The sequence below is a fragment of the Haemaphysalis longicornis genome, unplaced genomic scaffold (genome assembly GCF_048455015.1).
Source record: "Haemaphysalis longicornis isolate Haplotype H1 unplaced genomic scaffold, Haemaphysalis longicornis Haplotype H1 scaffold_7, whole genome shotgun sequence".
Classification (NCBI taxonomy): Eukaryota; Metazoa; Arthropoda; class Arachnida; order Ixodida; family Ixodidae; genus Haemaphysalis; species Haemaphysalis longicornis.
This window is the reverse complement of record NW_027526422.1, coordinates 92598586-92625037: the sequence shown is the minus strand read 5'-3', so window position 1 is coordinate 92625037 and position 26452 is coordinate 92598586. Positions and strand designations below refer to the sequence as shown.

The 26452-nt window shown below is 46.3% G+C and overlaps 1 protein-coding gene across 1 annotated transcript in view; it reads left to right on the top strand.

Moving 5' to 3' along the window:
- The window catches only part of LOC144146101 (uncharacterized), a 281191-nt gene that overhangs the window by 9883 nt on the left and 244856 nt on the right, over window positions 1–26452 (top strand). The window contains exon 2 of the mRNA XM_077678046.1: window positions 24910–25010. Within this exon, the coding sequence (XP_077534172.1) occupies window positions 24910–25010 (101 nt within the window). The remainder of the gene's footprint in view (window positions 1–24909; window positions 25011–26452) is intronic.

The window sequence follows — 26452 nt, the reverse complement described above, 5'->3', positions numbered from 1 at the left end:
GTGTTGGGCAGGTGGAGAAGGGGGCGACAAAGGAATATGCCCAGTGCACAGAGGGAAGACGTTTATTTTACACCAACGCCCCAATTACACAATTTAAAGTACAAGTACGCACTTCCCTTGAGGTGAAAGAGGCAATGGGGCGCTACGCGCAGGTGTGCGCGTCGTCGGCGCAAAGCTCTTGGGCTCTTCGGTCAGGGCGAATTCCGGGGTGCGCGCACGTTGTGCGCGCGCGCATCGCCGTGCTGGCCAGATCGGCTCGCAGCAGCGAGGGAGACGGGGCCCATTCGCTCACAGGCGCGTACCGCACGGCGTGATCGTCGAGTGGTAGGTACGGCCTTACTATATGCAAGCGTAGGGACAGCACGAGCAGCCTTAGGCACGGGCCGCAGCCGGAAGGGCTGGTGGGCTTTCGCCGGCGCAACAGAGTTGCAGCCGGCTGGTAAAGAAAGCGTCACATACCTTCGGCCAACGCCTTCGGCGTCCTGGAAGCGTCTCCCCGAACGCACCCCCGCGCAGGGCGCGCGTTCGCGTCCCGGCGAGGGTGGGGTCCGGGAATCGTTCAAACGGGCCAATGAGGTGAGGTTAGCTCCAACACCAGGGCGGAGCCCCTGCTGCGTGACAGTGTTTTATCGCCGCAACGGTCGCGGCAGCCTTCACCTCAGGCAGGAGTTTGAGATGACGGCTCGGCTCTACACAGTGGCGCCGAGACGAGCCGGCAACTCGGAGGAGAGAGGGGAAAAAAATTCCCCGCATTTCCCCGAGAGGAAGAATGTGAAAGTGCGAATGCACGAGTTGAATTTGCGCGGTTCGGTAATGTTCGCGAAAGAGAGATCACACACACACACACACACAACTACAAAGAAAGAAAGATGCATTTATTCACAGACACCTATTTGTGTTGTCGTTGTACTTGATTGCTAGAGCGGATCTCAGCTTTGAAATTTCGTGTCAGTACTCCTTTAAGCGGATGCATTAGCCCTTCTCACGCCCGATTCCTGGCCAATCTCCCACGTGGGTATGTGCCATGTCAGCGGCCAGGCAGCGCGCGCCCATCTCCCCCCGTTGCTAAGGAAGACGAGGAGCGCGCGCACCCGCAGCTGTTGCTATGCGGACTACGGCGGCGGACGATTCGGGCTCGCTTAAGAAGTGCATTCGCACTTAAAATTCCCCGCATTTCCCCGAGGGGAAGAATGTGAAAGTGCGAATGCACGAGTTGAATTTGCGCGGTTCGGTAATGTTCGCGAAAGAGAGATCACACACACACACACAACTACAAAGAAAGAAAGATGCATTTATTCACAGACACCTATTTGTGTAGTCGTTGTACTTGACTGCTAGAGCGGATCTCAGCTTTGAAATTTCGTGTCAGTACTCCTTTAAGCGGGTGCATTAGCCCTTCTCACGCCCGATTCCTGGCCAATCCCCCACGTGGGTATGTGCCATGTCAGCGGTCAGGCAGCGCGCGCCCATCTCCCCCCGTTGCTAAGGAAGACGAGGAGCGCGCGCACCCGCAACTGTTGCTATGCGGACTACGGCGGCGGACGATTCAGGCTCGCTTAAGAAGTGCATTCGCACTTAAAAGCGCCGCGCAATGACAGAAACCTAGCGATCGCGCAATGGCTCGGGCGCCAGGATCCCCACAATACACATTTGCATTAAACACCTAGGGATTAATACTTTCGGGTCATTACGGAACAACCCGCCGCGGTGGCTCAGTGGCTAAGGCGTTACGCTGCTGAGCACGAGGTCGCGGGTTCGATTCCCGGCCGCGGCGGCCGCTTTTCTGATGGAGGCGAAAAGCAAAAACGCCCGTGCGTACGAGATTTCGGCGCACGATAGAGATCCCCAGGTGGTCAAAATTAAATCCGGAGCCCTCCACTACGGCGCGCCTCATCGCCTGCGTTGCGTCGGCGTGTTAAACCCCACAATCAATCAATCAATCATTACGGAACATACTCGAAGCTGCCAAAAAATTCTAGCCCCTCTACCTCCTGTACTAAATCCAAGCTGAAGAAATCCTTGTTGAATGAGTCGTGCCGACATGCTCGGCAGACCCAGAACAAGGCTTCGGAAATTGTCCACAGGCATGCAATGGCACAAATTCTGCTCGCTTTCAACCGCGCAAAAGTACTCGGAAAGCGCATAAGCAGTCTGGCCTAATGGGCTGCTGGCGTCCTTTGTCAACCTAATACATTCATTTACATGTGCTCATTAGGTATGGAATAGAACTAAAAATCTTAAAATACGAAAAGAACATAACTTACCGCTGCTCAGCACCACTGGTGACACCCTGGAAGACCAAACAGACTTGCACGACGCTTCGAACACATATCCAGCTATGTCCGTTACCCGAACATCAGTATCCAATCCAAAATGTTCTTAGAGGGAAACCGTTACGAGAAAACAAGCATTCTAAGCACTCCTTCAACTCTAAAATCTCTATGGCAGCTCTTGTGCTTACGATTGGCACTTGTAAAGCTTCAGCGCCTAAGGCATACAACATAAGCTGCACTACGATCCAACACCCTGTCACAGACGGGAAGCACTGCTTTATTTAGAAAACACGGTACGGTTAGCGCGACACTTTTCTGGTGCCTACAGGGAAGCAATTAAGGTGCAGCACTGAAACAGGTCAAATATGCCTCGTCGCCAGTTATTATAGCTCATTTTTCGGCCAGTTACCTGCGAAATCTTCTTGAAACAAAAATGTTCAGGGGACGGCTTGCGTATTTCATCGAACATAATGGTATCCTGCGCAGCCGTCAAGCCGGCTTTCAGTAAGGTCGATTCACCTGCGTTAGTTGCCTTTGATTATTTCGGGAAATATGCTTTTATTCACAGGCAACGCTGTATAGTACGTGTATTTTTTAATGAGGAAATCGTACGACACTCCTCGACGTAATCGCATCCTGTGTGACCGCAATACTTTCGGTATATCAGTAAAGATGCTAAACACGCTGCTTTCAATGATCACAGCGCCCCTCTTACCATGGCTAAGTAACATTTCGAGTAAGGTTGGGACAGCGCTATCCATAATCTGCATGCAAGAAAACGGTTTAATCCGAAGTAGGGTATCGAGCTGTACTCTTTTAATTGTTAAAAGGAACACCCTACATCAACGATGCCCAAATTATTTTAAGTCATCTAACCTCTTTATCTACCGAAGGCGCACTGCATTAATAGTCTGTGGAGGTAGACGGAGGTAAATGGTTTGAAACTAGAACCCCCCGAAAGTAACAGCGTCTCTTTCTCAAAACAGCGCAGAGTTTATCGGCAACTTAGTGGCATGTAAATACTAATGTAGGGGTTCCCGTCAAAAAAGAACGCAAGTTTTTGTGTGCCGCTTTTAATGAAATGTTAACTTTAATTTTTAACATAAAGCATTTCAGGCTTAAATGCGTGAAAACCATGAACCTAGTAAAAGTAAAAAAATTGTGTTCTCCGTCCACGTTGACCGTTTATTAATGCCGAATTCTGACTTCCTTTTGGGGATATAGAGGCTAGATAACTTAAAATAGTTTGGACACCCTTTACGTACGTAGTAAGATATTTTCCCAATGTGTTCATTTAAACAGTAAAAAAAGTGCGGCTCAGTGCTCTGCTTCGGGGTAAACCGTTTTCTTGCATGCATATTATGGATAGCGCTGTCTCAATCTTACTCAGAATGTTCATACATATTTCAAATGGGTAACTCTGTCTGGAGCCGCATGAATGGTACGTTCTTTTTCCCATCTTAGTAAAGTCACTTATGAGCTATGGAAATACGGTGCAGGGGTCCGTTTCTAAAACCGCGTTGAATATGCTACACCCAGTGGTACGACTTAGATCTGGGCTTTTCCGGGCGGGCGTCATTTAAAGGGTGTGCATAAAGTGGGGTCAACGTAGTATACGACTTCGATGTGTGTTGTAAAGATTACACCAATGACCAATCACTTTTTCGATGCTGTTATTGAAGATATCTTGGTTTTGAATCTGTTTTTAGCGCCCCTTTTTGTGCCCGCCTTTGACTGTTTGCCTTCTAACGATCACTTCGCCCCGTTTACCATGGCCGAATTGATTACTGCACCATCTCACAGTAGTACGTTGGCTTGTTGAGCTGCCAGAATAAGCTAAAAGATCATAAAGCACTTACACGATGACACACGTGACAATAATTTCTCTCCCTAACAAAACACGACACCCACAAAGGTCAATTTTCTAGAATGTGCGAACAGACAATCTTTGTAGCAAGACTATAATGAGGAAAAGAAACCTTCTCTCGTTGCTAGTTAGAGGCTCGTCGCTTTGACTAGCAGTTCGCTAGCGCTTTTGAAAAATGTGATCAATCGATCTTTTTAATGCGAAACCATTTATGTCGAGTAAGTACATCACAGAACCTCCTCTTTAGAGACTTGCGTCTGCCAACAAATGCATACTTAGCAAAGCTTACTTATTTTTTCGTTATGAAGGTGAATAGGCATAATTTCATTTTATTGCATTTATTGAAGCCTTAAGGTCCCGAAGGCATTACATAAGGCGGGGCCATATAATGTTTGGGAAGCTCTTAATCACAAAAAGAAGGGAGAAAACTAAAGGGAAAAATGGTGTGCAAGAACAACAAAGGAACAACGCTCAGAAAGAAGCAGTGGTACAACAATCGAAATCACAGTTACTAAAAAAGTCAAGCAAGCAGTACACATGACTGAACATTGATAGTAACAGGGTTAATGGTTTGTTAGTTTTTTTCCGGAAGGCGTTGCAGTCGGTGGTCGAAACAATAATGTCGGGAAGAATGTTCTACATGGTTATTGCCCTAGGAAAAAAAAATAATCTTTCGTCGCAGGTGTGCGACAGTGAATGTGCGCGATTGGACTGCTGTGCTTGAGGCGCGGGGAGATTCTAGGTGGTGGTTGAAGACGAGGGTGTCTTGCGATTGGGTGACGGCAGCAAGAGTGAAGTATGCAGAGACGCGAGATGATGCGACATGATTCGAAACTAGGAAGGTCGAGTGTCCGTTTTAGTTCAGTGATGCTGGTTATACGCGAGTAGTTTAACATGATAAATCGTGCATCACGGTTCTGGATGGATTCTAATTCGTAGGTCAGATAAGCTTGCGAGGGGTGCCAGATAAATTAAGCATACTCCAGTTCAAGCCGGCGGTATGTCTGATATGTGAGTTTTTTAATAGGGGGCGATGCGGATCTGAGATTGCGACGCAGAAAACCTAGCGTGCGTGACGCATGTGCGAATATTGTTTTAATATTGACGATGTAAGGGGAACGTCGAGATATTTGTAGCAGTCTGTTCGAGTTATTTCAGTGAGTTTATATGGTATGAGTGATTTGTGCTGCAGCGCTTACGGGAAAATGACATATATAGGCACTTATTAAGGTTAAGCGGCATGGGCCATTTTTCACACCACGAAGTGATAGTGTCTATGTCACCCTGAAGGTCAATGGAATCACTAATGTTATGATTAGGGTTGTATATGATGCAATCATCTGCAAAAATTCGTAGTCTGATTTCTGTATTGAAGGGCAGCTCATTGACGTAAATTAATAATAACATGGATGATAACCCTGCTCCCTGGGGGACACCGGATGTAACATGCGATATGGGGGAGTCATAACAGTTAGCGGATGTATATTGTAGGCGTCCTTTCAGGAAATGATCAATCAGAGTAAACAGTGTTCATGGAATACCAAGAGTAGATAACTTTGCAAGCAGGTGATTGTGTGGGACACGGTCGAAGGCCTTGGAGAAGTTGAGGAAGATGGCGTCAATTTGTCGATGATCTTCCACATGTTGTAAGATATCATTAGTGAATTCTGATAGCTGAGTTTCACATAAAAATCGCTTTCTAAAACCATGTTTGTGCGAGTAAAAAAATTAATTGATTAGAGGTAATTCATAAGATTGGTTCCTATGATTTGTTCCAAAAGCTTGGATGTCGGGACGCTGGTGAGTGAAATTGGACGATAATTAGATGCTTTTGATCGACACCAGATTTATGGACGGGAATTATTTGAGCCTTTTTCTTATCTTGGTGGCATCACCAGTACTGATTTATTGCTGGAAGATTAAACTTAGTATTTCGCTTGATAAGGAAGTAGGGTTCTTAAGCAGTTTGTTGCTGATTTCATCGCAAACAGCTGAGGACGATAATTTTACTGAGCTGATTAACTTAGCCATACCGACCCGCCGAGGTGGCTCAGTGGCTAACGATTTGCGCTGCTGAGCACGAAGTCTCGAGTTCGATTCCCGGCCGCGGCGGTCACTTTTATGATGGAGGTGAAAAGCAAAAACGCCCGTGTGTTCGAGATTTTGGCGCAGGTTAAAGATCCCCCGGTGGTCAAAATTAATCCGGAGCGCTCCACTACGGTGCGCCTCATCGCCTGCGTGTCGTCGGCGCATTAAACCCTACAATCAATCAATCAGTCAACTTTGCTATACCATGAGTATTGATCTGTATTTCGGGCATTGCGGTCGCCCGCTGCTGTGGTAATTCCGTAAAACTAAAGTTTGCAGCAGGCGAATAAACTGATGTGAAAAACATCGTTCAGGGCTGTAGCACATTTTTTCAGTTTCAATCAGCTTGTTGTCGTCGTCTGATAGCTAGAGCTACGTTTGGCAATTTGGCGCGATCCAAGATAATTTGAAAGAATTTACGAGGGTTAGACTGAGAATTGATGATAGATCAATCGAAATAAGTTTGTCTTTGGAGGCCTTCAGTTGCAAAACGTATTCGTTAACGCTTGACAGGTACAGCTCTAGGGCTATTCGTAAGCTTTGCTTTCCGATAGTGACGTTTTTTCTTATTGAGGAGACGTCTCATGCCATTTCATGCCATGTCATTGGTTATTTTTGTCGGTATTTACAAAAATAGTAGGAATACATTTGTTTTTGAAGTTCAGCAGCCCGTTTTTGCATAACTCCCAATCGGCGTTAACGGAGCGAGCAGAGTATGACTGTCGAAAATTTTTGTAGAAGAGTGCCAGTTCGCGGTTGAAGGCGTCAAAGTTGGCGTTTTTATAATCGGTGATTAATTTTGGTGCGGGAGCTATCTTTTTTATAGGCAAGGAAATCCCGATATGAAGTAGGGTGTGGTCGCTGAAGCCAGGGAGCAAATACACATTTTTTATGTTGTCTGGGCTAGATGTTAACAAGAGATCCAGGGCGTTAACGCCCGTAGTTGCACATGTTATTGCTTTATGTAGATCAAAGTCTAAAGTAAATTTCAGAAACTGTTTGGGTTCACTGTGTGGTGCTTGGGGGGGGGGGGTGAAGGGGGGGTACCGAAAGTAGCGTCCAATTAATTCTGGGATGAATAAAATCTCTGAAAAGGAAGATAGGTGCAACGGGCATATCTTTTTATGTGTTCTAGTGAACGGCGCAAGGATTCTCAAAATGAGGGGTTACTATCTCGTGGACGACAACCGATTCCGAACACTATTTTGCCATTTGCGCTGTGTAGGCATATCCAAGAAAGTTCAATGTTTTCGTCGTGAAAGATCCGTGAGGGCGGTAAGGCGTCTCTAACGGCAATTAGCACTCCTCCTGCTCGCCTACCAAGTCGATCACGTCCATAAACTGTTAAACTGTTAAACTATAAACGCACTAGTCAGCCGATAATGTTTACAGTGGTTGAGGTGCTCGGCGTTTCGTGACATGGACACATGTTACAGTGTGTCATAATTCTGTAAGGTTTTCTTGGGCAGTTTCAGTTGACTTGATTTGGTCAAGCTTGACACGAATTGCGGCTTGAACACTCTCGAGCTGTTTGATAGCGTCAGAGTCCTCCAAAAAGCATTGAAGGACTCTGATAGCGTCTAAGGTGGGTATAAGTTCAGCACTATGGGGTTGACCGGGGTTAAGCTCAACATCACCAGATAATATAGCGTAATTTCGCACAATAAACTGAAAGCAAACGCATCCCGGCACAACAGCATCAAACCGCGGCACTTCAAGAAAATTTTTATAACTAAAAAATAAAACATAAAATTTCCAACTGAGTAACAATGAACGCAATAAATCAAAACTTTTTACCTGTAACACCGGCATCACATGTGGAAGGTAAATAAAAAGTCCGCAAAAAAACGGAAAATACATAAAAATTGAGAAATAACAAACTGTCTAATGCCGTGCTTCTGTCTAACGCCCGAAGAGAACAACAAACAATATAAAAGCTTCCAAGAAACAAGCCGAAACAAGAAGAAAAACATGTGAAGAAGATCAAATGTGTAACGTCCTGCATGTTCACGAAAATGTGTAATTGGCAATTTAACAAATTTCATTGCTATTATTGTGAAAATCTACATTATTTCTAAGAGGGAAAAAACCTTAAGTGATGATGCGAGGCGTGGGAATTCTCACAAATTAGTAGGCAATTCTCAGAATGTCTGTACGTTTTTACTTTAGGGTTTATGTTATTCTATACAAAAATTCGGCCCACTTGGTCGATCAACAACGCGCAGAGACAACGACTAGAAAAGCTGGTTGCTTTTGTGCAATATGTCAAAGGTTGTCTTCTGCTCAAACAACTCTGGTTGTCTGTGTTCTTTGACATGGAGAAGTCATAACATGGAAGTGGGTGTACAGCACCCTGCTGTATTCGCAGTCTCATGACGGATTTGGCAACATGCTCAATTTCTGTTAAGCACAATCTACCTTATCGCCTGAGCGCTTGTGCCGTCTGCTTTCCTGTGTACCGTCTTTAGTTTTCGCGCTAAGCATATTTATGAATCATGAACCAACTAGCCCCCCGACAAGTTTTGTTAAATTACCTTATCCCAGGCTTCGTGTCGACGCGGGTGCTGTCCTGTCTAGAACCTTATTCGTACAAATGGCGTACTCAAGGGAAGAGGGCTGGCCTGCGCATTTTTTAACACTGAAGGCGGTTATGAAATCATTATTTTTCGTGTCGTGAGTGACTCTAAAATAGCTCTCAGGAATTACGAAACTGGCAGGATCTCTAATACAGCCCTACGCATCTTACGCTCCGTCCAAGCCGCTCGTATGCGCAACGTGCAAATAATCTGGTCACCGGCCCATGCATCTCTCCCAGGCAACGAGCTAGCACATGAGGCAGCCCGAGATTTCAGCTCCCGGGGAGTGCACTGACGACGCTTCTGGCTCGGACCAGGGGGATAGGAACAGGCTGGTGACCTACCGGGACATCACTAAACACTATCGCATGGAGCGCCAGAAATATCTCGCAGCACATCCCACGCTCAACAGACGTCCATCTGAAGCCCATGGTGTAAGCAGCAGGCTAATGCATTCCCCAATGCCGCAGTATTGAGCCACATTTATCCTGACCTTTACAATGATCAATGTAAGTGGTGCACCCAGCGAGCCGCACTCACTCCTATGATTTGGTCTTGTGATGCTCGGCCACGAGCTCTACGAGCATGCTTACGAATTACCAGTGCATAGCAGTGGGAAACCTGTTCGCTTAGCTACGACCCCGAAATACAGGTCAAGGTCGTCCAACTGGGCGAAGATGCCGCTCGCGCCCAAAGGCTGCAGGCCGCCACCTAAGGGGAAGGAATTGAGTAAGGCTACCACTTCCCTTCCCTCCTTTCATCCTATTTTGGCCAAATAAAGTTATTATTATTGTTATTATCATCATCATCAACATCGTCGTGTCCCAAGTTAAAAATAACAAGAAAATGCCGGGCATACGTGCTTAGGGAGATTGGCCATGATTGCCGAGCATATCAACAAATAGATATTGTCCAATATTGATGATTGATCAGAAAAAAACATATACAGCGTTCGCCGTAATCGTGATAACACTAACTCGGAACGCGAAAGACACGCCGTAGCGTACGTCGCTTCAAGGTGATGTCCAATAATAATCACTTCCAAACAAGTCAAGGAAGCTCACACTCATAGCAACAAAGATAGAGTAAAGATCGTTGCCGCAGCGAAGAAGACGCAGATCGGCTGCAATCGTGGACTTAACCTTTCGTGATGGTCTTAGAGGCTGCGTACAGCTTCACTGCGCGTTGGTGTGTACTTCTTTTGATTGTTTGTTTTTTGATAAAATACACTTGCTACAGACTGTTGCGGCTTCCACTGTTTCGTGCTTCCCCTATGTTGGCGGCCTTCAGTTCACTTTTTTCTGTAATCCATCTATATGCGAAAATTTCAATTCAGCGTCGAGCAACTGGATACTTGGGCAAATGAAATGTATTTATGTTTAAGGCTCATGAACATGCTGTTTTTGCATTGCATAGAAACGCCATGTGCAACGTCGTTAATCCCGTGTTCACTTTCTAAGGCATGTTTTGGTACTATACACATCCTCGGGACATCATCGTACCCTACATGAACCTCCTCCTCCTCCAAAATAAACGGAACAACCATCGGCCTACTTTAAATTAACACCTTCACTCGCCCTACCCGGCTCTATTCTATGTACCCCAATAGTAGCCTGCGCAATGTCAATATAGCTTTCACCCAGGCACTCTACCCCCCCCCCCCCCACCACTCTAGGGTATGCGCTGTACCCGTACATTCCACCCTTCCCTCCTTTCGTTTGAGCGGTGGGAAAACCTGACGACCAGCGCAGTCACCTAGACGCCCAGAAAACAACTGCGACTTCATGAAGGGCCTCACAGCGCGCAAAGACGACGACATGCAAGGAACAGAAGACAGGACAAGCGCTGAACTACAACAGATTTTTTTACTCCACCAAGAAAGACATATAGACCAAGACACACCCAATAAAAAGGCCCAAAAAATTACGTAAAAACTCTTATCTCGCGCCCTGCCTTCTACGCTCGTGGCTCCAGATACTCTTTTTCTTTTTCTGTGAGCGCAACAGATGGCATGCTGAGGCAGTTTTCATCAAGACGGTCAATCTGGAGTGCCTCGATAGCCTCCCGCGTATGCTTGTCCTTTTCTTTATCACTGAGCACTCCCCGAACAGCGGAACGCAGGCACAATCTTTGCAGTGACGCTAGGTGGCCGGAAACAACCGTCGTTCCTACGACGTTTTAGATGCAGAGCATCTGATTCACTCGCCATGTCCCTCCGGCCTTCTCGTCGTCGTCGGCTTTGTCCACCCCTTCCCAATTGTCCTCGCCGCGCCAGCTGTGCTCTCCGCCGCTCACCCCCTCTCCTCTCCGATAGCGAACACTCTCTCGCGAGGGGCATTGGATTGGATTCGATTGGATTGGCTTGGATTGGATCGGATTGGCTTGGATTTGGATTGGACTGGATTAAAGTGGATTGTGTTGGATTGTGTTGCGTCATAGCCGCGGCACGATGCGTCATAGCCGCGGCAGACGCGCTGTAGCCGGCGCATGTGCAGTACTCTCTCTTCCGCGGTTTCCTCTCCTAGGGGCGCGCTGCGCACATAACCGGTGTGCCGTTCACCGGCGAAGCAACAACCACGCTTGGTTCAAACACCTAGAGTCCACGCCGCCAGAGCCTTAGGCACGCCGCTTTACAAGTACGCCAACGTCGTCATCGTCTGGGACCGGCTTACGCAGTCCCCTCAACGTTATGCGCGCTATAAAACGCGGTCCCTTCGCCGCTCCGCCTATGCGTCGCATCTACACAGGGGTTCCCCCACGAGGGGAGGTGGGAGTTTTTTATGCTCCCTTAGCCTATCGTTGAGGCGCCTACCCGTCTAGCCGATATAGGTTCTTCCACAATCCAAGGGGAGAGTCTAAATATCACTTCCTTCGCATTAAACAAATTGTTCCGTGTGTTTCTTTGAGCAGCCCACTTTTCCTCTGCCACCGCCATTCAACGTCGGACACGTTTCGAAAGCTTGTTCGGGGCAGAGAAAATTACTTCAACACATGCGCACATGCCAATCTTCTTGAGGTTATGCGCAACCCTGTACACATAAGTAACCACCACAAGTTTTTCCTTCCTTCACCTTATCTCCGGGCAGTCCTGGTCACCGTGTTGTAACTCTTTCAATAAGTCACGAGCCACTGCTGTCAGCAAATGTTGCGGGTACCCAGCAGACAACAATCGGTTAATTTGAGCAATAAAACTTTTTAAACGCGGAGCATTTCTTAGTCGCACGATGTCCCTCGACCGTCGGCGGCGGCGTCCACACGCTCACTGCGCATGCGCGTCGCGGCGAGGCGCAGGTGCGCGTCTCTCCCCCGTACTCTCCTCGCTCTCAACAACAGGTGCAGCGTTGTTGTCCGTCCGCACCCCTCCCCCTACACTATAAAAAAATAATAGTTATCGGCGCCTGGTTTCGATCCCACGACCCTGTGGGCGGAACGCGAGGTACATGGTGCTCTCCCCACTGCGCCACAAAACCGACACAGAATCAAAGGCTACGAACGCGCCTCATATCCTTGACTCATTCAAACTACGTCAAGAAGCTGCTGATACCACGAATTCACTACCACCAACTCCCCAAACGCTAAACGTTAACGCAATACACCCACCCCCTATGCGATGCATTTACTCGAGTCCCCCTCGCGTCCACACGCTCTCACTGTGGAGATGGGCGTCCACACGCTCTCACTGCACCAACTCCCCAAACACTAACGTTAACGCAATACACCCACCCCCTACGCGACGCATTTACTCGAGTCCCCCCCTCTTGGGGAGATGGGCCCAATTTTTTTCGATGCAACGCCTCTCTTGCTCTGAGGCATGTCCTTCCTGCGTCGGCGTCGCCGGCGTCCGCACGCCACCTGCGCATGCGAGACTCTCCTCCGCTCTTCTCTCCGACAGCTGTGCGCAACACTCTCACTCCATCTCATTATCATAAACAACAGCTGCGTGCGCGCGCTTCACTCGCTTCGCTCCGCTCCCGTCGCGCAAGTGCGCGCATGCGCGACTCTCCTCCGCTGTCTCCTCTCCTTCAGGCACTGTGAATATAAAGCGGGTAGCGCGCTGCGGCAATTCAGTCAGCGCTCGCTCTCGTTAGACTCCGCGTGACTTCGATTGATGACTTTATGCTTGGCTTGATTCTTCCGATGAAGACGTGATGGAAGCGACAGTCCCTTCAGCGAGTGGACTGACGCAATCCAATACCAGCGTCAGTCCAAACGCTCCCCCCTGATGCGTCGCATCACATCAGGGTTCCCTCGCCTGAAGATGGGCGTAATTTTTTTCTCCTGTATGTACACATGACCTCAAAAACTAATTTTTTAGAGACGACTTGGCAATGCCACGCTTTGCCAATTTTGTGTGCTTGGGGGAATAAGGAAGCAGCGGTTTTGACGCACGGGGCTCGTACGCCCAAATCGAGTAAAACTAAACATCCTATCAAAAAGCGTGAGAGAACCGTCCAGTGGAACCTCATGATTCTAAGGGCGTCAGGCAGTCGTTGAAAATAGCCAAAACACGGGAAACTGATTCGCCAAAGTTAAGCTCCAGAATTTAAAACTATGTGGTAGTCGTCTGCGTACCTAAAAACGCGTGTTACGTTCGACTTAGATAAATGCTCACTTAAAACACGATCGTGATAGGCCAAAATGATGACACTTAAACTAGGCGTAATGCATGACCCGATGTAGATCCCGTTTTTTTTTTAATGAACGTGCCCCCTTGTCATGAAATGAACGTTGATGTAATATAAAAGTTTAAAACCTCCAAACAAGCAGCGTCCGTCATACCAGCAGAGTTGTGGAAGCGCACATCTCGTTGTTGTCAATTGAGTTTTGAACGCCAATTAAAAGCTCTTTCAGAGGAAGTGAATAAAAAAAATGTGCTTATATCACATTGAAAACGCTAAAAGACCTGTGTCGTTGGCTTTCAAAAAGTCTAATACTTCGTGGGAGTTCTTGATCATAAAGGGATCATCAACAAATAAAAGCTCGAGCTTTTGCTGGAAAAATAACGCAAGGGACTTTTGCCATGCATGTTCTGCGAGATAATGGCGCGAAACGCGAAATCTGGTATATGGGTTTTCGGCGATAAAAATACCTTCAAGCTTAAGCTTTCTTTATTGGCTGAGGAGCGTTCCAGGGACTCCAGCTCCATACTTTCACACATGCTTAGAACGTCTTTTTTACTTTTGCGAGCTTTACTTCGTTCGAGCTAACGAAAAGGGTGCTGATGGCCCGATTTGCTTTAGTTCAATAGTCAGCAGTCGAGAAAACCGTGAAGCAACGTTTTTTGTCTGCCTGAACAATAGACAATTCAATCTGGCGTAAAAAGTGCTCAGCGTGACTCACGGGAAGGCTACAGGCAGGCAGTTTTGTCCTCCGTGAAATATCCACACCTTCCGAGATGCACCTTCCTGTTTTGCACTCTTGGACGGCGGCATCCCCCACCTTGCGCGCCACGCCACAAGTTGTGCTGCAGTTTTCTAAGGCTCGACATCAAACTTTGGACCTTTCTCGAGGACACTGGCTTCAAAACACAATTGACATCCACGGTGTTGTGGGCTTACAAAACTCTGCTGGTATGACGGACGCTGCCTTTTTAGAGCTTTTAAACTTTTACCTTACATCAACGTTCATTTCATGGCAAGGGGGCACGTTCATTAGAAAAACAGGATCTGCATCGTGTCATGTATAGCGCCTAATTTAAGTGACTTGTTTTTAGCCTATCACGATTATGTTTTAAGTCGGTTGAATGTAAAACGCGCTTTTAGGTATGCAGACGACTGCCTCATAGTTGTAAATTGTGGAACTGTTAACTTTGACGAATCAGTTTGCCGTGTTTTGGCTTGTTCAACGACTGTCTGACGACCTTAGAATTGACGCATGAGGTTGCACTGGACGGTTCTCTCTAGTTTCTTGACATGATGTTTAATTTCACTCCCGAACATGTGGGTTGGATGTGCCAGCCCCGTACGTCAAAACCGCCGCTTCCGTATTCCTCCAAGCACACAAAACTGGTCAAACGGGGCTTGTCAAGGCGTGTCTAAAAACTTCGCTTTTGTAGCCATGTGTACATACAGCAGAAATAAGTTTTATTTCTGAAATTAACCACCTGTTGTCTGCTGGGTACCCGCAACATTTGCTGACAGCAGTGGATCGTGACTTATTCAAAGAATTAAAGCGTGGTGACCAGGACTGCCCGGAGATAAGGTGAAGGAAGGAAAAACTTGTGGTGGTTACTTATGTGTACAGGGTTGCGCATAACCTTAAGAAGATTGGCATGTGCGCATGTGTTGAAGTAATTTTCTGTGCCCCGAACAAGCTTTCGAAGCTGTGTCCGACGCTGAATGGCGGTGGCAGAGGAAAAGTGGGCTGCTCAAAGAAGCACACAGAACAATTTGTTCAATGTGATGAAAGTGTTATTTATTCTCTCCCCTTGTATTGTGGAAGAACCTATATCGGCCAGACGGGTAGACGCCTCAACGATAGGCTGAGGGAGATAACAACCTCTTAAGAATGACGGTTGTTTCCGGCCACCTAGCGTCGCGCTGCAAAGACGGTGCATGCATTCCGCTGTTCGGGGTATGCCCAGTGATTTCTATAGAAAAGACGAAGACTACGCGGGAGGTTATCGAAACACTCGAGATTTACCGTCTTGATGAAAACTGCCTCAGCATGCCATCTGTTGCGCTCTCAGAAAAAGAAAAACAGTATCTGGAGCCACGAGCGTAGAAGGCAGGGCGCGAGATAAGAGTTTTTACGTAGTATTTGTTGGGTCTTGTTATTGGATGTGTTTTGGTTTATCTGTATTTCTTGGCGGAATAAAAATTGGTTGTAGTTCAACGCTTCTCCTGCCTTCTCTACCTTGTGTGTAGTTGTCTTTGTGGGCTATTAACCCCTTTATGATGACCCACCAACTAGCCCACCAACCATCCTCGTGAACTGTGACTTTATTGATTGATTGTAGGGTTTAACGCGCCGACGCAACGCAGGCGATGAGGCGCGCCGTAGTGGAGTGCTCCAGATTAATTTTGACCACCTGGGGATCCTTAATGAGCGCCGAAATCTCGTACACACGGGCGTTTTTGCTTCACGCCTCCATCAGAAAAGCGGCCGCCGCGGCCAGGAATCGAGCTTGCGACCTTGTGCTCAGCAGCGCAAGTGAACTGCGACTTGTTCACTGAGTAATAAATAATCGAAGCTGCCATGCTTCTCTCCCGTTCTTTGTCCACTTTACCTGACGTTAAAGAGCCTGTTAGAAGGAGCCTACCGCGATCAGGGGCTCCATCTTAGGTTTCACTTTAGCATCGCCATCCTCCTGAAGGTGCGTTCTTATTGGTTTTCACTTCCGTCACAAAGTCTTGAAACCAGTCACACAGCGATTCTTCACGGCACCCTGATATTCCAGTGCCCCAAACCGGGTGGTCATCAAGCCGGCCACGCTATGCCTCCCGTAGCTGGGTGTTCCTTTGGTGTGCTGCCGGCTGGGAGACCGCGCGGAAAGTACGTGCGCAATAGCCCATAAAAATTTCAAAGGCCGTTTCGTCCTAGCAGCGTTTTCGATTGCGCTAATAACCTCTGGTGTCTGCCGTTGGCTGTTGTATGCTGGTAGTACACGTTAGTAGGTTCTGGATGTCACCAGCATACACCTGTTCACTCCGCTTGTACCCCAGGGCAAAACATTTCAATGAAATCGGAACGCAAATGTAGCGTCCCTACTGACATGAAGCATCTCATTAATTCCCAAGCAATAAACGGCCCATTTGAAGAAAATGCCGGCGTCGGCTTTGGCATTAGCTTAGGGGTCGGCGTCTGTAACAGCGAACGCGCTTCCAGATTCCGTATATTTGAAGCGTTTGTTTCCGGGAGCTGTTCCATATGCGCAGGCTTTAGCTCACCTGTAGCAAAAGGTGTTCATCCACGTCAGTACACCGGTGTTGAAGGAACGGAGCGGAACAACTGAGCCAAGCGAGCGAACTCGAAGGCAGCGAAATTTGCCATGGTTACAGTGAACTATAATATTGTAATTGCGGCAAAAGCAAGGGCATTTTCAAGCGGAAGCACTGAAGCCAGAAAACCGGAAATCCGCAAGAGGCGCTGCCATAGAATACTAAAGGGGACGCCTCGTGTGGAGACGGTGGGGATGTTCCGTTACCTGTCCCATGGTGATGGCGTCCTCATCCTGGGCGGACGCTGTGGCTCTACCAGTGGATGTTCCAGGTGGCAGCGGTGGATCGGTTAAGAGGCCAGCTCCTGCCCACGGCGAGGACAAGTCATACAACGCTAGCAAAACGCAAGCGTCCAATGCTCTAGATTGTTCCGACATGGCTGCCGCGGCGGCCAGTGGTCTTATGCCACTGGCTGGCTTCAAAAAGCCAGGAAAGTCACTGTCGTCCAAGACCACCCGCAAGGGTGGCACATCTGGTGGTGAAAAGGCCACTTAAGATGCTCTGACAGAATGCCGTATCACAACATTGCACGCTGCCCCACTTAACGTGAGAAGCCTAAGAAACAGGAGAAGGCAATACCAGCTTTTCCGCCTCCTTAAACGGATGGGCGTGGACATTGCGGCCATACAAGAGACAAGGCTATGCAGTGATGAGGACATGGCGGCTGCATTGCAGCCCTTTTTAGAACATTACAACGTATGTGTCAGTACCTCTGCAGCCTTGTCTGGGGGATGTTTTCTGCTTATAAGCAAGAAATCTGAGTTTTTCTGTCTCTCCTGCAGTATAAATGATGCTGAGTGTTTTATTTGCTGTGACCTCGTTACGGTAGGAGTTCAATGGCGTATCATATGCCTTTATGCACCAGTAAATTGTCGGGAGCGCCATTCATTCGTTATATCACTAGAAAATTTTCTACGCATACAACGGAAAATGCTTCTCATGGGGGATTTTAATTGTGTCTGCTGTGAGCAGGACCGGTCTAGACCACGTTCGCACTATGGCCAAAGCGCAGCCACCTTGTCTGGTTTACTGCATGGTAATGGTCCTGCGATGTTGGTCAGGAAATTGGAGTACTATGCACTTTAATTACTTACTTTCAGTGCAATTCGAATGCACGTCTTGACCGCATATATATTTCAGCAAAAGAGATGCCTAGCATTTCTGACTATATTGTTCGCCCGACCTTCTTCACAGACCACTGCATGGTATCTGTTTGCGTAGGAAGATCAAGGCCGCGTAGTGTGCTGGCTCAATGGGATCTGTTGAAGATTAATACTACTTTATTGGCTGACTCAATATTTTGTAAACGTATATAAGATTGCTTTACTTGCATTCTTGAAACACACAGTGTTCCTTTATATCAGAAATTGGATGTATTTAAACAGGAGGTAAGTGATTGTGCAATAGAAGAGTCCCCTCGCCTTTCGTCTTTAAGACGCTTTTATGTATAGGGACTAACTGGTACATTGGTTGGGCTTCATTAACTCGAAGTTGTCAGTCCGGGGTCCGGTGTAGAGGAAAGTGGTATTGTTAAAGCACAACTTCAGCAATACGTTACCGCAAAATACCATGGCGCTCTAATTCGGTCGAGAAGTGAAGCATTCTGTGATAGCTACCCCACTTGTCGTTCACTTGGTGATGGGCGGGAGTGAGAACTTTCAAAGGAAGTAATTGAAATTCAACATAAAGGTATTAGGTACACCGAAGCAGCTGAATTGTTAGTGCTTTCCGTGACCATTGCAGCACATTATTTGCGGAATCAAGTTCATTGGCTCGGCGGCGCGAATTTAGCTCCCTCATCGATTTACTGCCTAAGCTGACACACGATGAGTGCGCTGTGGTATCTGGGCCTATTACACTTTAAGAAGTTAAGCGTGACATCTCTGACCTTAAGACTAACAAGACCCCTGGGACAGATGGTTTGAATAAAGTTTTATCAAAAGGTCTCTGCTGTCCTTGCTCCGGTTCTGTTAGACATTGTCACGTCAGCATACGACCATGACGTTTTGCCCCCAACCTTTTATTCAGAACACACAGTTTTATTTCCGAAGTTCAAGATCAACAAAAGTTGAAATTTGTAGATGACTATCGGCCAATATCCCTTTTTTTGCATTTTTGCATTTTTGCAAACATTTTATCTAGGCTTCTTCACCTTGTCATCACTTGTTTAGTAGGACCTCACTAAACTTGCGGTATTCGAGGTAGGAGCATTCAAACGAATATACATATTGCTCGTTTAATATTGGAGTGTGTGTCTGATTCGTCAGAGCAGGTGGCCCTTACCCAAATCGACCTTTCAAAGGCATTTGATTGAGCTCGTGATTTTCTATTCGCACTATTGGCTGTGGTCAATTTAGCTAATATGTAGTCAAAAGGCATTCAGCTTTGTTAAAGACAGTGCGCCACACAGCCGGTCGTCAACCACGTTTTGTCTAAGCCAGTTGCGATGAAGTTGTCTGCTAGACAGGGCTTCCCCCTTACAGACTTATTGTTTGCCTTATACCTCAAGCATCTGTGCCTTAGTATTAAGCAAAACCAAAGGGTACGAAGTCTCTTCTTTTTCTTCTTCTTCTTCTTCTTTTCCTTTTCCCTTTTCTTTTTCTTTTTCTTCTTCTTTCTCTTCTTCTTTATCTTTTTTCTTCTTTTTTTTCTTCTTCTTCTTCTTCTTCTTCTTCTTCTTCTTCTTCATCTTCTTCTTCTTCTTCTTCATCTTCTTCTTCTTCTCCTTTTTCTTTTTCTCTTTCTTTCTTCTTCTTCTTTTTCTTTTTCTTTTTCTTCTTCTTCTTCTTCTTCTTCTCCTTCTCATTCTCCTTCTTTTTCTTCTCTTTCTTCTTTCTCCTCTTTCTTCTCTTTCTTCTTCTCCTCCTTCTTCTTCTCCTTCTTCTTCTTCTCCTTCTTCTTCTTCTCCTTGTTCTTCTTCTTCTCCTTCTCTTTCTCCTTCTCCTTCTCCTTCTCCTTCTCCTCTTTCTTTCCTTTCTTCTTTCTTCTTTCTTCTCCTTCTTCTCCTTTCTCTTTTTCCTCCTTTTTCTTTTTCCTCCTTTTTCTTTCTTCTGCTTCTGCTTTTTCGATGAGTTATAGCTTTTGTAGACTGTAATAAGTGCAGTTTTGTATGCAGTGCAGGAAAAAAAGAACTAGTTTAGTGGATACAGTCGCAGCCTGCCACTCGTTGTCCCTGGGTTCGTACCCTGGCGTAAGCCCATGTTTTTTTCGCTCTTTTTATAAATACATGAGCATAAATTAAAGGAAATACTCTGTTCCGAACGCTAACTGGTTCAATGCTTATAATGATTAATGGCAGCGAAAAATCTGCAGAAATTCGCAGAATTGTCTACTAGTGTGTAGCATTCTTAAGCCACCTGTGTAGGGTGAGTTCTTTGCAGCCAAATATGGGGCATGACTAGCGAAGGACATTGGACTATTTTATTCTTTTTAATGTTTTTTGTTTCTTTTACCAATGATGTAAATGTATAGCATTAAAGCGACGGAGTGCCTATGTTTCGCTAATTATTTCTTTTGCGAAGATGCAAGGTTATGCAGAGTAAGACGTGTTTCCGCTATCTTTTAATCGTATTTATGACGTTCTTTTGAGGGCTTTTTTTAGAATATTGTTCGGTTTCGGGGGGAGATGTATAAAATGCATATTTTTTTGTATTTTGAGTGATCATTTTTGTGAAAATTTTCTTTTTCTGTTTTCTTATTTTTTGGCTTTTCAAAATGCTGTCTGACAAATTGTCTCCCTTTACGATATTATAACGACTAAGTGCGTTACTTTCACCAAATCTGCATTTTTGTGAATATGCGGGGCGTTACACGGTCCTGACTGCGGGGCACTCGGAAATGAATGCTACGCATTAATTTTCGGCATAGAATGTCGCACAGGTGTTGCTTTCGGCACAGCCATTAAGTGGGGCGTAGGCAGAAATGATGGTTGTACGCTTTCCCCAATTGCGAATTCCTCTCTTCCCATACCAAAGGCGCCTACTTGTAAGAGAACTGGAATATTCCCGAGAAATGTTCCCGAGCAGCGTTTGGAATTCCTTTTCCTTCTCAAAGTTGCGCTCGGTAGGAAATGCCCAGAAGACCTCGTTTGACAAGCTCTCATTCGGGATTGCCAATATCTTTCGTGACTTTCATAACCTGCCTCCGTTCTCACCCGCTGAGCCACCGTTGACTATATACATAATATGCACTGCTGGCGGATAATAAGCTTACGACAGCGGAGACATTTACGCCGGAAATCTTATTAGCAAACCGGCCGCGTGTAATTAAAGCGAAGGAGGGCATGCAGCAAGAGAACTCATATGTCTACAATTTCATCAGGAACTGCGGCTTCCTAATCAACTTAGCGTTATGTCTCGTTAAATGATATACGCAAGGGGTGGCCGTGTGAGCTAGAAAGGACTCAACTCGTTTCCACGTTCTGTTCCCTTGATTGAAATTTTTTGCCGTTATTTTCCGCACTACACAGAAACCAGCTTTGCCGTCTTGCGCAAGTATTTTTTGGGGGATACTCGCGAGAAAGCAATGAAGCTTCATCACTCGTCTGTGCTGCTCTGGGGATTTACTTGCGCCCTCGCTTTCTTTTTCTAACTGATCCACTTTCTGATCATATAAGCTTACCGCGGGCGTTGTAACGTAAGTGGAGATTCATAGCCGCTGGGATGGACTCTCCCGGGCTCAGTGGTCGATTGATTGATTGATTGAAGACACGTTTATTCCATTTTTTTGCGCTTGAGCGCTGCTATGGATAGATGGGTCGGTAGGGTATTGGTAGGGAAGGGGAAAGTGGAAAAGGATAATGCCGCACTTCACTGCGTCAGCGGCCTGGACGCCACACTATGGTCGCCTGGAGTCATAGCCACCGTACTGTCCTGCGCGTCGCCACAAAGCCGGTCGCCAACGACTGGTGCTGCGGGGTCCAACAGAAAAAGCAGCAGGGCGCGCCACAAGCTAGTAGCGTACCCAGCAGGAGCTTTTCAAGTTCAAGTTCAAGTTCAAGTTTATTTCACTTTTTTTTTGCATAACATAAGCGAGTACAATGACAAAGGAGATCCCGAAGTTGAGAACTGTCGGGGGGACTTCGTTACATAACGTAATTTTAATAGAACAAAACGCAGCAAGCATTGAGCAGGTTTTAGAACATCCTAAAATATAATTAAGACAAGCAAAAAACAATATATCGAACAGGAGCCATGCAATAACGCTTCATTGAGAATTAGCACACAAATATTCTGGAAAATCAATTATACAAAGCAAAAACACTTATAGTTTACTAGATATGTAGTTCTCTAATAAGATATCATTTAAATAATTTACGAAAAGAATGTAATGCATAACTTGACTTAATTTCTTCAGGTATATTGTTCCAGGTCGACACACCAGCAAATTTTGCGGTCCGTTTGCCGTAGTTCGTACGCACTTTTGGCGTCAAGAAATTGTTTCGGGCAGAGAATCGGGTGTTGTTTGTGTTAATGAGATGCTCCCGGGGCAATCCATCAATGGATATGTGATTATGGACAAGGCGATACATAAATGAAGCCAGATTTAAAATAAATAAGTCGTTTACCGGAAGCACGCCTAGGTTAATGTAGAGAGGCATGGAATGAGACTGATAAGGAGCAAATGTAATGATTCGGAGAGCCTGATTCTGAAGGATTTGAAGAGGTTCGATATGGGTAGCATATGTATTGCCCCATGATGAAATGCAGTACGAAAGATGACTATGAATATATGCATACTATAACGAAAGAACAATGCGTCTGTGAAAATAAGGGCGCGCTTTGATAAGAACATGAATTCCGAAAGCTACCTTTTTAAGCAATGACTGCACGTGATGATGAAACTTCAAATTTCTGTCTAAGACAACGCCGAGAAACTTCGTAGTATCAGATAAAGAGATAACATGGTTGTCGAGAGTTAGAAACGCGCGCGAAGTAGGGGTTTGGAGGGAAGAAAATATCATAAATGTAGTTTTTGTTGGGTTTATTTGAAGACTGTTTATGGCGCACCAACGATGAATGTTTAATAAGTCTGAATTCAATCTTTGCTGAATCTCATAGGCTTATTTATCTGATGTAAAGATGGTAGTATCATCGGCATAAATGAGGCTGTTTGAATGGGTAAGAATAGCAGGAAGGTCATTAATAAATAAAAGAAATAGTAGAGGACCTAGTATGGAGCCTTGTGGAACTCCAGTTTTGATTGATTTAGAAGTGGAAGGTGTACCGTTAATGAAAACAATCTTACAGTGGTTCGTTAAATAACTACGAATAAATTTCAATGGAGGCCATGATATGCCATATGCTTCAAGTTTATGTAACAAAATATGGTGGTTAATTTTATCAAACGCCTTAGTTAGGTCAATGAAAACTGCTCCAACGAGTAAACCTTCGTCGATAGCCTTTTTAATTTGGTGAGTAAAACTAAGTACTGCTAGTTCCGTAGAGTAGCCAGGCCTGAAACCAAATTGGTGTGAAGAGAGTAGGTTAAATTTCAGGAGGTAAGACATTAATCGGGTGTAAAAAAGTTTTTCAATTACTTTACTAAAGAACGGAAGAATACAGATCGGGCGGTAGTTCTTGATACATAACCGGTCTCCTTTTTTGAAAACAGGAGTTATTTTACCATCTTTAAGACAATCTGGAAATTTGCCAGCTTTAAACAACTTGTTAATGATTTCGGCTAAAATAGGCGATAATTCAAGACACACCAGTTTTATCTTAGATGGGTGAATATGGGTGGCGGACAGGACCAGGACTGGGGAGACGTGGGCCAGGGTCCAAGTCGCACGTTGGTGAGAGCACGGTACCCAGGAATACTGCAGCGGAGGCAGTCCCACACCAGATTTTGTAGGTCTGCCCTAGTACGGCAAGTGCTGCATGTGCTCGGGACACTGGGAGCGGCCCCACGGCGATGAAAACGGTGGAACAAAAACAGTGTGAGCAGTGTTCCTGTCTGAATCGGCTCAGTGGTCGTGACAACGGTCGGTAGCGTGAACATTGAGCGGCCCGCGAAGTGAATCCTAGCGCTCGGATGAGCGCGTAAGACTCGAAAACTGAAATAAAAAATAACAAATACCGCCGTATATTTATTTAGACGCACAGTTTAATTCCCCCTCCAGCCATCAAAATAATCATTATCACCATCTAACGCAATATCAAACATCGAACACAGAGGGGTTTTTTTTTTAATCTACAATACTGTTGATCTGCTGGTTAGAGGGCTAAGGGACATAGTTCATTCGGGAGGTCCTGACCTAAACTACAGCTGACAAGTGTTTCTCAACCGTGAGTGTGCCAAATACCCCTTTGGGACTTCAAAAGAAATAGGTGACCCCACGATGAACTATGTTTATTCGTGTGGTTATGACGCACAATTTTCACTCACCTTTTTTGTGCCAGCAAATGACAAGCTTATGAGCTTAGGTGCATCCAACACCATCGAAGAAATCAGAGAGGCACTCCTCATTTCGCAAAAACAGACGTAGCCTTCTGCAGCCCCTCGCAAGCGGCTCTGGAGAAGGCCTCCCCGTCCACAGAGTTGAACGAGCCCTTTTCCCCAACCCGGACAAGAACCTTTCTGGCGCCGAAGCTCAAACACTGAGACAAATCCACACGAACACTTACCCTAACAAATCCCGGCGATCCAAAATGTTCCCCCAAACACACGCGCGCACGCCATAAATGTGGGAACCCTCCAACTTATTTCGTCCACCATGAGCCTGCCCTGTCAACTGGCCATCAGGAAACACCACCACAAACACGGTCGTGCTGCGGGAGGCAGCTCTGGCCAGCTCCGACTGTGGGATTCAGAAGGAATTGATTCTTCGAGCCCGGAGAGGAGCAGAAGAGTCTGGGGCCCTGGAAGGGCTCCACCTCTTTTCTCTCTCTCTCTCTCTCTCTCTCTCTCTGGCTTTATCGCACAGCTGGTGTGCTGCGTAAAAAGCCAACGTAAAGAATGTGCTGCGTGAAGAATTGTGATGCAGCGAAGCCACCTTTTTGCTTTGCTAGCAAAAAGGACAACACAATGGGGGAAGGAGGACAGTTTCAGGGAAGATTTCGCGGATCCCCTAAATGCCCCCGTGTACCGCCTGGGGTCTCCGGATCCCCATTTGAGAACCACCAGTTTGCAGCAATAGTTTCTCACTCCCCGTTGCTTTCTCCCAGGAAATCAACGGTGATGTCACCGGCGACGGCCCCTCATCGGCTTTCTCCAGCTTGCGAGCGGGATTCGCCCAGCGTTACGCCGCGTGGCTTGTACCGGCTCGGTGAGTACTATTCGTGCTTCCTGCGACCTTGGATGCAACGCGCCACCACCATCGCTGGGTGGCTGCCAGGCGAGACCTGTTAGCGACCCCGCGCTGCCCCAATATCAAGGAGGAGAAATTTCGTAACCAGCGGCCTCACGCCCTCCGGGTGGGTGTGATGACGCGATATATTTAAATCTTCCTACCCGATCATTCGTGCGCCGAATCTGCTTTTAGCACAGAGTGAGATATATTTCGTTTATTTATCGCATTGTCAAAGACAGTTGCATTTAAAACAGATTACAACGTTAGAGTACACTGACCACGGTAAACAAGCGTAACAGAACATTGTTTTGGTTATGCAGTTTAGCTAGTGCATTGTGAAGCAAGATGGTTACGCTGATACCCCCCATATGTGCGAATAAGCTTTGCTCCAGCAATGATGTCTGCACATACGGAAGCGTGCGTCACAAAAAGGCGCCTTAGGTTGTGAGGCGCCTACACCACAGCCAAAATTTTCACCTTCAGCGCTTTCACCCTCGACTTCAGGTGATCTAAGTTTAAGCTCAGTTTGTTGTCTTTTCACCGAAACCGCACCTGAAGATTTTATAAAAAAAACAAACTATGCCATAAAACCACCACGCGTGAGTTCATCCAGTTATTTCATGGCTTGCACGATCCCCAAACTGACGAGCAAATTGGCGACGGCTCAGAAAGAACATAAAAGTTCTCTACAGGTGTTGAAAATCGCCTATAGTTCCCTCGGCTCATCGAGACAGCTGCCGTGAAGATCATGGAGGGGCCACTTTATCAAAGAACAAAGCTTCGTCCTTCCACCTGGGGTTTACGCGTACAGTTAAGACTGCAAGCGCGCAAGCAGTTGCTAACCGAGCCGACTTCGAGTGCGTCGGCCCTTTGGTCGGCTGCAACGGCGAAATATTCTTTAGTAACAGTCATGGTAGTTTTTGCTTAAGCATGCGGCCAAACCTAATGACTTGTGTAAAACGTAGTGAAGGATACACTTGAAGTTTTCACTGAATTCTGACGACTTCTTCTACAAAAGAAGTGGTGTGGTGGCATAAAATGTGGTTCGCTCATTAAGGCTGAAAGACAGAGCAAGTATTTGCAAGGGCCCTTACACAGCTGAAAGCTTTCTTTTGGAATTATTCGCTGTGAAACTCACGCTGCCGTGACTATAAATTTTGTTTCCACGGCATTGATGCCATAACGAAGGTCCAATTTGAAAAACGTGCATGAAATCCAGAGCCAGTTTAATAATATGATTGTACAAACTGACTTTTCTATTCAATAGATGTTTTGTTCCGTGTTTTTTGTTCTCTATAGCAAGTACAAACGTTTATAGACGCTGTGCTGTACAAGTTAAATGTGAAATAGACATGTCGCAGGACAGGGATGGCCAAAGTTTGATTCCGTCATCACCACCTCTCACGCTGCCAACTCCT